The sequence below is a fragment of the Cryptosporidium sp. chipmunk genotype I genome (genome assembly GCF_004936735.1).
Source record: "Cryptosporidium sp. chipmunk genotype I strain 37763 chromosome Unknown contig_14, whole genome shotgun sequence".
Taxonomy (NCBI): domain Eukaryota; phylum Apicomplexa; class Conoidasida; order Eucoccidiorida; family Cryptosporidiidae; genus Cryptosporidium; species Cryptosporidium sp. chipmunk genotype I.
The window spans coordinates 437,046-450,458 of NW_027125584.1; the positions used below are offsets into that span (position 1 = coordinate 437,046).

At 29.3% G+C, this 13,413-nt stretch overlaps 4 protein-coding genes across 4 annotated transcripts; 3 read left to right on the forward strand and 1 right to left on the reverse strand.

The window, feature by feature from the left end:
* Positions 1 to 110: 110 nt before the first annotated feature.
* Positions 111 to 6,380, forward strand: ELE39_000708 (uncharacterized protein; the record flags this gene model as incomplete). Its single annotated transcript, XM_067343748.1, has 1 exon — positions 111 to 6,380. One exon carries the CDS (start codon positions 111 to 113, stop codon positions 6,378 to 6,380), a length of 6,270 nt encoding a protein of 2,089 aa, XP_067202467.1.
* A 66-nt stretch (positions 6,381 to 6,446) lies between these two features.
* ELE39_000709 (calcium antiporter) lies at positions 6,447 to 7,865 on the reverse strand (the record flags this gene model as incomplete). Its single annotated transcript, XM_067343749.1, has 1 exon — positions 6,447 to 7,865. One exon carries the CDS (start codon positions 7,863 to 7,865, stop codon positions 6,447 to 6,449), a length of 1,419 nt encoding a protein of 472 aa, XP_067202468.1.
* A 679-nt stretch (positions 7,866 to 8,544) lies between these two features.
* ELE39_000710 (Ser Thr kinase) lies at positions 8,545 to 9,825 on the forward strand (the record flags this gene model as incomplete). Its single annotated transcript, XM_067343750.1, has 2 exons — positions 8,545 to 8,616; positions 8,665 to 9,825. The coding sequence occupies 2 exons, from the start codon at positions 8,545 to 8,547 to the stop codon at positions 9,823 to 9,825; spliced, it is 1,233 nt and encodes a 410-aa protein (XP_067202469.1).
* Positions 9,826 to 10,712: 887 nt separating this feature from the next.
* On the forward strand, positions 10,713 to 13,310 carry ELE39_000711 (pre-mRNA-processing 8; the record flags this gene model as incomplete). Its single annotated transcript, XM_067343751.1, has 1 exon — positions 10,713 to 13,310. The coding sequence occupies one exon, from the start codon at positions 10,713 to 10,715 to the stop codon at positions 13,308 to 13,310; it is 2,598 nt and encodes an 865-aa protein (XP_067202470.1).
* Between the last annotated feature and the right edge of the window lie 103 nt (positions 13,311 to 13,413).

Genomic DNA, 13,413 nt, shown 5'->3' on the forward strand with positions numbered 1-13,413 from the left:
GAATCAAAGACATTCTGCCGCAAAAGAATTTAATAGTACAAATATTAAAAATGAAACAATTGGCATGATTATAAAAGTCTTTTCAACAATCGCTGGATAAGTTTATAATTATGGAAATTTCTCTTTCAGATTATAAATTAAATAATTTGTTTGATCTTGAGCTTGATCGCTTGACAATCATTTCAAAAAACAAATCCTTTCGAATATTTGTTAAAAAGTCAAGAATATCTATTTTAAATTGGTTTATATTTATCATTTTAATCATTTATATTTGCTTCATAAACTGCAAATATACTGCTTTATTTTTTAATTTTTTTTCTAAATTTGTTGAAAAGAAAATTGCAACTTTAAAACTAGATGAAATAGAAATATATCATTTAAAGAGAGAAGAATCTAGTATTAAAAATTTTCAAGAGCTAGCCTTTATTAATTTCGTTTTTTCATATTTTGATTTTGAACTTTACAATGTTCGTTTGCTATCTGAATGTAAATTATTACGTAAAACATTTTTATTTGGTACTAATATTGGAACCATTTATAAAAGAAATAACCCATTCGGTAAAACTAGCATTTTTGTCAGAAGGATTTCTGTCAGATTCAATGAGTACTTTGATGATATTTCTATTTTCGATATAATTAATTTAATTGGATTGAAAAAATGTTTTTTTTCAACCTTAAACGATCGGGAAACGATCTTGGCTTTCCCAGGACTTCTAAATATTGATATAATAAATTCTAATAATAGCCTCTTTGCCACAATAATTGAAGATAATATTGAGTGGGTCTACTCTGGTATTTACTTATCAATCCCATTATTAAATTATATCTTTATTAATATCAAGTCGTTATACATAAATAAAAATGGAAATTGTTTAATTCAAAATATGTTTAATTGGAAACTCGAAATTTTGATAAACTTTAAAAGAATATTTTTGGAGACATATGAAAGTAGACAATTATTTTTAACAATTAGTTCAATAATGTTAACTCTAGAACATAATCTAAAAAACAACTTTTCACTTTTAATTAAACTTTTGAATTGTTACTTGTTAATTAACTTGGAAAACTCTTTCAAAATTTTGGAACTTAACATATATTTTGATACTAAAAGTCATATAATAAAAGCAAATATAAACAATTTAAGACTATACTCAAGAATGATACATTCTGATAATATAAACAGCTTTATTGATGTAATAGAGATACCAGAAATAAGTCTCTATACTTGTAAAATCAAGCATTGTAAAGAAAGCCTTTCAGTGATATTTTTCTCTTTTATAGAACTCAATAGTGAGTTACTGATCATTAAGTCAACGGGACTGGATGAAATCCCTTGTGAAAGTATTGAGTTTAAGAAGGAAATTTCAAATTTGCTTGAATTCCCTGATTATCTGCATTATAAAGTGTCAAACAATGAGGGAGACGTTTATTCAATATTTTATACTCCTTTAGAAAGAACTGAAAATAAAAACTTGAACATTCAGATAAACTTTAATTTCAATTCAAATATTCAACTTATTTATAATATGAGTAATATCGAATTAAATGTTGAAAATAGTAAACTCAATTTAACATTTAACTCGAATGAAAAGTTTCTAAATATTACAGATTTTGAATTGGCCCATTATAATTATTTATATGAAAAAGTGTTTTACATAAAAGTAAAATCTATTTTGTTTGTATTTGAAAGCCATAATCAAAATTTAATTTTGAAAGAAATGGTTGCTGAGAAGGAAAACAAAATATGTATTTTTTCAAACGAGATTTCAATATCTAAGACAGGAAATTCATATAAAATGAATGCATCAAGACCAATAATTTATTTATTTTTAAACAATTCATTGAATTTTAACTCTATAGTCTTTGAAACTGACTACATCAATTTTATTTTCCAAAAAAGTATTTACTGCTGGGAATCGATAGAAATATATAATATAACTATTAAACAAAGTTTTTCTAAAGATGAATCATTACTATATGAGCTAATAAGAATTGATGAGGGTCTAATCAAAATTAGTAATGAAAATATAAGTGAAAAAAATTTAACAATTTACATTCCAAAACTGTTATTAGCAGTAAACAATTATCAGATTATTAAACTGGTTGATTTAGTTTCATATTTTAAAAAAAATTCGGTTAGAAGAATTAGCAGGACTAATCAACTAAATTTAATTATAACATCAAATAATACAAGTATACATTATTACAATCATATTGAAAATAAATGCACTACACTATTGACTCATTTTCAAAATGGTATATTTGTTTTATCAATGAACAATCTTGAGGTTGACATTAACTCAAAAATTAATAGAATTGAAATAATGGCTGGAGAAATTCGGATGGATAATGATAAATTTATTAAACTCCCACATTACAACGAAACATTTTATTCAAAACTTCATTGTAGAAACATTTATTGCGATATTGTTTATTATGAAATTGTAAAAAAAGTGAAAACTTACGCATTCACTGATAAAAATGAAACTCAAAATTCTGATGTTAAAGAAAAAATATTCCCAATTTTTATTAGCAATATCGATATATCTCATAACATTCATATAAAGTTACGCGAAAATACAAAAATGAAGGTTCATTATAGCTTAAATAAAGATTCTATTCTTGAAAGCTCAAATTCGGTCAATGATGAGATACTTATCCTAATAAATGCCCATGATTATGTTAACTCCAATAAATTATTTTCTTTTAACAACTTTGGCGATGATAAATACAAATTATTAAAATTTTTGGAAAAAGTAAATGATATATGTTTATTCGAAATTAGATTTCAGTGTCTAAATATGTTATTAATGAAAACTCAGTTCGAGACAAAATATTTAATTTTTAATTTTAATAATATTTTGTTTTCTAACTTCAATTCTTTTGAATTATTTATTGAGAAGTTTAAGATACTAGTTAAACATTCTAGTAACCATTTTAGTGGAGAATGTTTAAATGTAATAATAAATAATAATTTAATTAAGGCAAATCTTAAGATCCTAGATTCAAAAATGGTTTTTTATGCTGAAAGACTTATTTTTAATTTGAATTTTCTAACTAAAGAATTTGAGTGCCAAATTGAACTAGTTAAATTTAACTTTTCAAAAAATTTGGTAAACTTGGCAACAGATATTGTTTTTAATTCCGCCCTTAGTCATCAAGGAAATGAATTATATTCGGTAAAATATTACCAGGGAGCAAACTCATTTTACTATTTATCTGATATGAGACAATCACCAGCATTTATCAATAACCTAATGTTGTTATCAAATGAAGAAGTATCACTTTTTCCTTACTTTCATATTAACTGTTTAAGTAATGCTAAATTTAATATGAGAAAAATTGAAGTACCCTTATTTTATGACTCAATATATTTTTTCGATTTAAATAACTCCTTTTTTGACAAGATTTATTCAAGTTATAGTCAACCTTATTATTCTCGATATTTCAATGATAACATCTATTCCTTGAGTTGTAAAATAGATTTAGGTGATATTAACGTGAATAATAACAACAGCGAGATATCACACTTTAATTTTTATGAATTTTCGACAAATTCTGTCACTGTTGGGTTGAAAATTTGCTTTTCCTCAAAAGTTTTTAATGATTTAATTTTATTTTTTGGTCCTAAGATTCCAATTAATTCGAATATATTTGAGAGAGCTATCAAAATTCGGAAAAATCAAAAAATTGAGATTCCATTTGATTTGATTGCTGTTTATCCAAACTTGATGGTTTTCAGAGACATAAATACTATAAATGGAATTGATTATGATTTATTATTCACTCAAAATAACTCCATAAATATTATTGGTGTAATAAAAAATGTAATGGGAAACTCGGAAACATATTATTTCAACTACAATTTAATTAATTCCAGTCTTTGCATCGGCTTTGAGTTTATTCATTTTAGTGGATCTTGTATCAATATAAATATTTTCAATACTGTTAGCATAATTAATGTTTCAGGAGAGTCTCTACATTTCAGTTTATTTAACGTTTTAAACAAAAAACTTGAATATGTTAGTACTATAGAAAATTTGAGACATGAATTTATTGAAAACATCAACACTAACATAGATACAGTTTTGTTAATTAAAGATCCAATGGAAATAACTAATCAATTTTACGTTGAATTTAATAAAGTGCGTAAAACTGAAAGTCACAGTTCAATTAATGATAATATTATAGAATTAAATGAAATTGAATCTCAAATAAATAACAAGAATTACAGGTTATCACTAGTTAAGGACAACATTAGTTTTTTTATTATTGTTTGGAGCCCATTAATAATTTTAAATTATTCGAACCTTAAATGTATTTTAAAGATTATTGATATAGAAAGCCAAGAATACTATATAATAAGAGAAAAAATATCCAAAAACAATTTAAGAAATTCAACGATAAAAAAAAATTTCAATAATAAAAGCATATTTTCATTTGCCACAATTGATCAAACAGATTTTGCTGAGTTGAAAATACACTTGGGTTGTTATTCTAGTAAGAACTCATTATCAAAACAAAGAGAAAACAATATTTTAATAGAAATACAAGATTACAAGCATTTAATAAAGAATAATTTTATTTTAAGCATTTTAGAAAGATATTCAATTCAAATTAAAGTTGTAAAATTAATACCTTTATGGATAATCAGAAACAAATCTGACTTCAACATAAAAATTACATACGGAAAATATGTTAATATCCCTATTAAATCAAATACTGGGTACCTAGACAATACAAATTTAATTTGTGGTGCAAATTTTAACTACGACATACAGGAACAAATAAAGATTACTTTTGATGAATTTATTAATTTTTTTTTAATCAACCTTACGAAAGATGAATCCTATGAGAAGCTAATGAATCTATATCCTAGTGACAAAATTCCCAACAAGGAATGGAAGTTAGTTAAAATATCTTTTTATCCATTAAAAGATGGCTCCCTTTCGGATTTTAATACTGGAATTTATATAGAACTGAACAATTTCAACGAGAGTGAATCTAACAATTATTTTATTTTCGAAAATAAAACAAGCTTTACGTATTTACTGACTCAAACTAATGATTTTCTGGACTTTAATAGTCTAGAAGTGAATATTCCTAGAAGGGAAAGCTTAACCCAAAAAATTTGGGAGAAAACTTTAATTGAAAAGTTTTCAAAATTTCCTTTATACGATAGTAGCACATTTAAAAATAAATATTCAATTTGTTTAGTTCCAGAACAAATAGATAGTCAGCTTTTTTTTTGGGCAAAAGACAGTATTCAAGACAATAATAGTCCGGTTACTGTTAGTTTTTATGACAATTTAAATGACATAAAGGTTATATTAGAACAGATTCCAACAAGTTTATATATAAATGGAGGAACAAAACCAATTAGATTCACTTATTATGATTCGAATGGCAATAATAATCTATGCCAATTTTTATTAAGCATATTTAGGTTTGAGAATGAAGTTACACATATAGTTTTCCATGAATCTTCGTATATTCAAACGTATTATACAATCATTCGTCCATTTTTTATTCAAAAACAAAGCGAATACCAATTGACAGTAAAAGAAGAAATTAAAAGAAATTGTTTTTTAAATATAACAAAATTTGAGTTAGCTTTATTTAGTGACACTGATTCGGATCAAGTATTAAAAGTAAAGTGGAGTTCAACTCCAAAAAATTCACCCAAGGGGTCCAACAAAAACTTGTCTTTAATTCCATCACCAAGAAGAAAGCATTTGATCGACTTTTTCCCAATTTTTCACATTTTTTTCGAACAAATTTCAATAAAAATTCAAGAAGAAGAAAATAAATTCAATTTATTCGATTTAGCATATAAGGTCCATTCAAATTCAAATAAATTTTGTTGCAAAATCTCAAATTATGAAACCATAATATTTGAGGCCAATAATAAAAGAGATGAAATTAAACAAGGCCAAGTTACACTAAATTTGAATTTTTATAAATTGAAAAAACGAGTGAATAATAAACCTAAGTTTTCAAAAAAATACCAAATACAAGGTTTAATGTTTAAAATACCATCTTTGAATTTTAATTTAAACCTTAATGTCTATTTCCGTAATTTTTTTCATAATTTTGTCACAGAAAATCAAGTAAATTTGAAGAGAGAGTGTAAATCAACAAATAATGAATGTTTATTGATTATAGACATTTTCCCTTACGAATTACACGTTAATGAATTGCTCATCAACAGAAGATTGAGAATTAACAATCTTAAGCATTTTTTTAATTCCCCCAAAAACATTGTAATTGATGATTTTAATTCAATAGTTAATCTATCAAAACAGATTCTAAAAAACGCTACTTATATAACTATAAGAACATTATTAAATAAAAGTATAAATCCTCTAGTATATTTTTAGTAATATAATCTATATTTACTAGGACATTTAACACATAATTGATATTTTAAATTCTGACTTTGAGAATTAGATATACCAATATACGACAGCAACAATACAGTAGCTGATAATTAACAAAATACCCTCAAACCAATTAGATTCGCCATCCTGGACAATTCCAATTACAATAAGGTTTGTCAGCAATAAAATGATCGCGGACACTGGTGTAAATGAAAGTGTCATTGGTTTTCCTAGTAGCCAACCAACAATTACGCTAAAAGGAACAACGAATAGAGCAATTTGAGTTGAGCTTCCAATAGCTACTCCAATTGTCAAATCAGTTTTGTTTTTTATTGCAACTGATACTGCCGTGATGTGTTCGGCAGCATTTCCAACAAGTGGAAGTAAAATTACTCCAATAAAGTTTTCAGAAAATCGCCATTCCGAAATAAATCCATTAATTGAGTCAACGAGGCATTCGCTGATTATAGATATAAGAATTGTACATAATAATATTAGAATTGTTCCTATTTGCCATGAAATAGTAGGCAATTCAAGACAGACGTCATAAAATTGGTAGTTATTAAAACTCTGGGAAGTAATAGGGTAATTTTTGTAAATGTTGTTATATACCTCAACATTGGGAAGAATACTTGTGTGTTTAAGCGAGCTTATGTTGTCAATTACATAAGAAGAGTAACTTTTATCAATCGATGCGATACTTTCATCTCTAAAAAGATTAATATGAGTATATAATTGAAAGAACAAAAACAATACATAAGTGAATGAAAGTAAAATAGCAGTTAATCTTGATATCATCAGAATATTATGTTGGGGCAGGTCAAATTGGGCGACAATTGTGGGTATTGAAATTGCCATGCATGATAACATGAGTAAAGATGTAGAAAACGAAGCACCCTTTTCATTAAATTTTTGAACATGGTGGAATAGGCCACCTGCAAAAAATGACATTCCAAGTACAAGTAATAGGTTGGAAAGTATTGAACCTAACAGTGTACCTTGAACAACTGTGATCAACCCCGCTCTAATTCCCTGAACTGTTAAAATAGCTTCAACCGCATTCCCAAATGTTGCGTTTAATAGACCACCAGCAACTTCACCTGTATGTAATGCTAATTCCTCTGTAAATATTCCAAGGAGATTTGCAAGGGGAATTAGCGCAATAAAATTGAACCAAAATGTAGCTAAAGCACCCCATTCCAAATAATAACTTAAAACTCCAAAAGGAACAAATAGAAATAATATATTCAGTTTTGTAAAAAAGATATCCAAAACAGCAATTGCATCAGATTTCCAAGTATAGTTAGGTATTTTCGTCTCTCTAAATGAATTTGTACTTTTACCTGTGCTAATTAAGTTCTTACATAAATCATTTTGCTGGCCAAAGATACCAACAATATAAGGCAGAGTTGTTCTTCGACGTGAAAATGGATCTGACATTGTGCGTCTTAAATAAGACGTAGCTCTCATACGTTGAAGAACCATCGTTTAAAGGTGTACTCTCCATGCGAAATATTATCTAAAGAGCTTATAAGTTTAGGAAAACCAATTTTTACTACAAAATATGCTTTGTAATATGCTGGTGAAAGGTTAACTATAATGTTTCTTCATTTAAAAATTAATATAGCGGATGCGGTGATACTTTGAACTAAATAGGTGTATTTTTAGGTAAAACCAAATTCTAAATTCGTTAATTGAGAGAGTTGTTAATAGTCTATATTTTCGTAAATTAATGTTGCCACTTAAGTTAATACGAAATTTTTAGATACCGCCTAAAATGGTGCATTGGAGTTAAATCCAAATTAAAGTTATTGCGTAGGTAAACCGCCAAAAAGATAAGCAATGAATTATTAGGATGAATATTTTATTTTTATATTGTAATTAAAAAATATAATAGGAAGTAATTCAAAGAAATATCTAAGTAGATTAAATTGTATATTGACATATTTCACTTAGTTTGTTTTTGCTAGAACATAGAACACTGCGTTTTTTTATGATATCTTTATTTTTCAGATTTATCTGAAGAATTACATCAGAATCATGGCGGTACTTGTGGGGATGATGGAAGTTGAGTTTAAACAATACATGAAACAAATAGAAAAATGCAGAGACTTTGTTGTTTTATGAAAACCTTTTCACAATTTTAATTTTAGTGTCAATCATAATGAAGAGAGGCTTTTTAAAAAATTTCATTAACACAAAGAGTTCTGAACAGAAAAAAAATGAGACATTGATGGTAAGGGTATGCTTTTATGCAACTGCATAACTTTAGATCGATTCTTAGGTTAAATTAGATGATTTTGAGTTGTTTGAATTAATAGGTACAGGAAATTTTACTCAAGTTTTTCGTGCCTTTGATGTAGTCAATAACACACATGTTGCAATTAAAGTTGCTAATAAGTCTCAATTAAAAGCATTGAAAAAAGAAGGTGAAATATTAAATGAAAAGAAAATATGTACCTTATTAAATAGTTCTCCTTCAATGAATGTAATTAAGTTGTTAAGTTCATTTGCTAACGAAGAAAGTGTTTATTTGGTCTATGAACTGTGCACAGATGGCGAACTATGGCAAAAAATTCCTCCTATTGGAGTAAGACCATTAAAACAAGCAGTTTACTATTTGGCTCAATTGTTGGTTGCCATCGAACATATACATAATTTGAACATAGTTCATCGTGATATTAAGGCAGAGAACTGTTTGCTGATGAAAAGTGGACAACTTAAGTTGGCAGATTTTGGATCATCAATTCATTTAGACGATATTGTTTGCAATTCCAAAAATTGTGGTTCTTCATGTGATTGCAGATTCATTATAAACAGAGGAAGAAGAGAGTTCAAATATTTTGTCGGAACTCCACAATTCATGGCACCTGAAACTATACGAAATAAGCCACCAACAAAAGCAGTTGATTTGTGGAGTTTTGGTTGTACTGTATTCCAAGTAATTTGTGGATACCCTCCATTCAATGCACCTAGCGAATTTCTTGTTTTTTGTAGGGTTTTTGAAAATGGTTTAAGGTTTCCTCCAGATTTTCCTGAAGATGCAAAACAATTAGTAGAGTCTTTACTCAAGCAAGAGCCTTCTGAAAGGGCAACAATCGAAGAGGTGAAAAAATCTACATTTTTTAAAGATATTAATTTTGGAGAATTAATAAATGAAAAGAAATACCTTAGTTTTCCACCTTCATTAAAAGATATATGCCTAATTCAGGTCGCAAAATCATATGAGAAATACAAAATGGAAGATCTAAATAAGTTAAATGCTTTAGATGATTCTAGCAAGATCGTGGGAAGATTAAAATTTGAAACTGAGAGAAAGGAGTATGAAGGCCCGCGCGATACTTGGCTAAGCGAATTTTCCGACCAAATTTTTAACCATGAGAATACCTCGAAAAATATCAACAATTGTATTTCATCTTCGCCATCTGAAAGTAATAGTGAATAGTGATAGAATTAACTAGAAAAAAACTAGGTGCCTTCTGCAAAATTCTAACTTGAATTCTAACCTGACTCTTATTCAACAAGCAATTTAACGAACCGCGCTAATTATAGTGCCGGTCCTAAAATAGGAAGAACGGGAATCGAACCCGTGACCTCTTGCGTGTGAAGCAAGCGTCATAACCCCTAGACCACCCTCCTGTACCGAATGACGGACACACTAATAAAGCTATTTAAAAAAAATGCTCCAAATTAAGATTTGCCAGTGCCTTGCAAGACGTTGGGGTTAGATTGAAATTTAAATTCTCTTCTACACATTGGGCACATTCCAGAATCGTTCCTTGCGCGTGAAAGCCATTCATGTATACAGTGAAGGTGGAAAGAGTGCCCACACTCACCAAATGCTGGCGGACATAAATCTCCAGGCCTTAGGCATTGAGGGCACGTTAATTCAAAGGATTCGCTGCAAATACTACAGAGGTCATCACCACACAGCCAATTCCAATACCCTATCATTCGTAGTTTGTTAATTTTGATTCTGGACATTTAAGAGCTTATTCAAGGAATTAATTCGTAATATTAGCAAATATGGAATCGTGATGCCGTATACTGTTGATAGATAAACTCCATTAACATACAAATAGAGGTAAATCAGTTTTTATCTTCTAATATTCCCTCAGGGATTAAATTTTTGAAAATGCATTATTTTTTTTTAAAAATTAATTCATGCCGTTATCAGTACTTGCTTAAGTTACCGCTTCGGTAAAGATCCTAAAATTTTGAGCGGTAGCCGTAGAACTTGAAATAACATAATTTTTTGACTTGCAGAAAGTTATTGCTTTAGTTATTCAACGACATGAATTCTACATTTTGTAAAATCCATTTTGTTTGGAAATGAACAATTTAGATCGAGAAAGAGAACTTAGACGACGCCAATATTTGGCAGATCGAGAAAAACGCCAACTTGAGTTGGCTGAAAGGGTATTGAAGAGTAAAGAGCTACTTTATGCTTCAATTGGAAAAGAAGTCAATGAAAAAAAAAGAAATGAATTAACTGCAGAGCAGAAAATATTAGCTGAGGCTGGTAGAATGGTTGAAGAGAGAGATGCTGATGGCTCATTAATTGAAACGTATATTATGCCTGAAAGTTATGATGAAGATTTACAAAAGAAACTCAGTTCCGCGATAATTAAACCTCAAGATAAGTTAGATAAGCGCAGAAAATTTAATAGGTCAGACCACGATATATGGGAGTTAAACCAAGCAAGATCTGGAGATATTTCTTTAGTTAATAATTATAGACTACCAACTAAAAGAGTAATTGACGAAGAGAAAAATTTAAACTCACTAATTCTCTCAGACGGCTCTCTGATTGACTTTGAATTATTGGAAACAACAAACAATGAAGTTAGCTCTGAAGATTTGCTAGACAACAAGATTATAGAAAGCCAGGAAATTGAATTGATTAATGACGTTAGAAACTCTCTACCTGTTATGAAATTTAAGAAGCAGATAATTAAATCGTTGGAAGAACATCCAGTATTGATAGTTGTTGGAGAAACTGGTTCTGGAAAAACAACTCAAATACCCCAATACTTGTTTGAAGCGGGGTATTCCAAAAATGGAATAATTGCTTGCACTCAGCCAAGAAGAGTAGCAGCAATGAGTGTGGCTGCAAGGGTAGCTAAAGAGATGGGATCTAAACTTGGAGGTTTAGTTGGATATTCAATAAGATTTGAAGACTGTACAAGTGAAGAAACTGTAATCAAATATATGACAGATGGCATTTTATTGAGAGAGTTTCTTTCAGAGCCAGATTTGAAAAATTATTCATGCATATTAATTGATGAAGCGCATGAAAGAAGTCTTCACACAGATATTTTGTTTGGACTAATAAAAGATGTTTCCAGATTCAGGAATTCGGATATGTATTTAGAGAGCATTGATAATAAAAAGTGTACCAAAATAGAAAGCTGTGAGAATAAAAAGAACCCTTTTAAATTGATCATATCATCCGCTACATTGGAAGCAAACAAGTTTAGTGAATACTTTGATAATGCACCAATAATACACATACCTGGTAGACGCTTTCCAGTCAACATTTATTATACGAAGTCCCCTGAGGCAAATTTTATTGATGGGACAGTCGTTACAGTTTTGCAAATTCACTTTTCCCAAATTAAAAGGTCTGATGAAAATATGAGCTCTAAAAAAATCATTCCCGTTGGTGGTGATATTCTTTGTTTCTTGCCTGGGCAACAAGAAATTGAAGAAACACAGGCATTACTAGAAAGCAGACTAGTAAATAAAGATCCGAATGTACCAGAGCTCATTATACTTCCTATATACTCTTCGCTACCATCTGAACAACAAGCAAAGATTTTTCAAACAACACCTTACGGATTCAGAAAGGTTGTACTTGCTACAAATATTGCGGAAACTGCATTAACAGTTGATAATATAGGGTTCGTAGTTGACTGTGGTTTTTGTAAACAAAATTCATATAACCCAAAGACAGGTCTAGAAAGTTTAATTACCGTTCCTTGTAGTCAAGCTGCCGCAAACCAAAGATCAGGAAGAGCAGGTAGAGTTAGGCCAGGAAAATGCTTTAGGCTATACACTAAATTAAGTTTTATTACGGAAATGGAAGTGTCAAATATTCCGGAGATTCAGCGATGTAATTTAGGGAATGCTGTTTTAGTGATTAAATCTCTTGGAATTGATGATTTACTGCATTTTGATTTTATGGATCCTCCACCTCCAGAGACATTAATTCGTGCGTTAGAGCTTTTATATTCCTTAGGTGCGCTTAATGACAAGGGAGAGCTAACGAAAATTGGCAGAACTATGGCAGAATTACCTATCGACCCTATGCAAAGTAAAATGGTTTTAGCATCTCAAAAGTACAATGTTGTCAATGAAGCAACTACAATAGTATCTATGCTTTCCGTTGGAAATACAATTTTCATTAGACCAAAGGAAAAAACTAAACAAGCAGATGGTATTAGAAAGGCTTTTACCATACATGGGGGAGATCTTTTGACACTGCTAAATGTATATAATCAATGGCAAAGCAATGATTTCTCTGGATACTGGTGTTATGATAATTTTCTCCAAGTGAAAAGTCTTAAAAAGGCTCGTGACATTAAAACTCAGATAGACTCACTTTTAAGTGAAAAGCTAGATATTCAGATTTCAAGCAGTCCCAATGAGTTAGAATCTATTAGGAAGGCGATCACGGCTGGATTTTTTTCACAATCTGCACGCATTAATAAAGGTGGGAATTATACTACAATCAAGTGGCGCCACGTCGTTGACATTCATCCTTCTTCAACATTGTTTAATTCAAAGCCGGTAGCCATTACATACACTGAGCTTGTACTTACTACAAAGGAGTATATGAGAAATCTTACTGAAATAAAAATGGATTGGCTACTTGAAGTTGCACCTCATTATTACCGTACTGAGGATTTGAATTCAAAAGGCAATTAGACATTTAGCGCTAATATAAATTTTTAGCTTTAATTTTTCACCATAGTAAAGTTGAAAATATAATTAATATATTCATTATTTCTTTCAAGGTTCCGCTGTATAT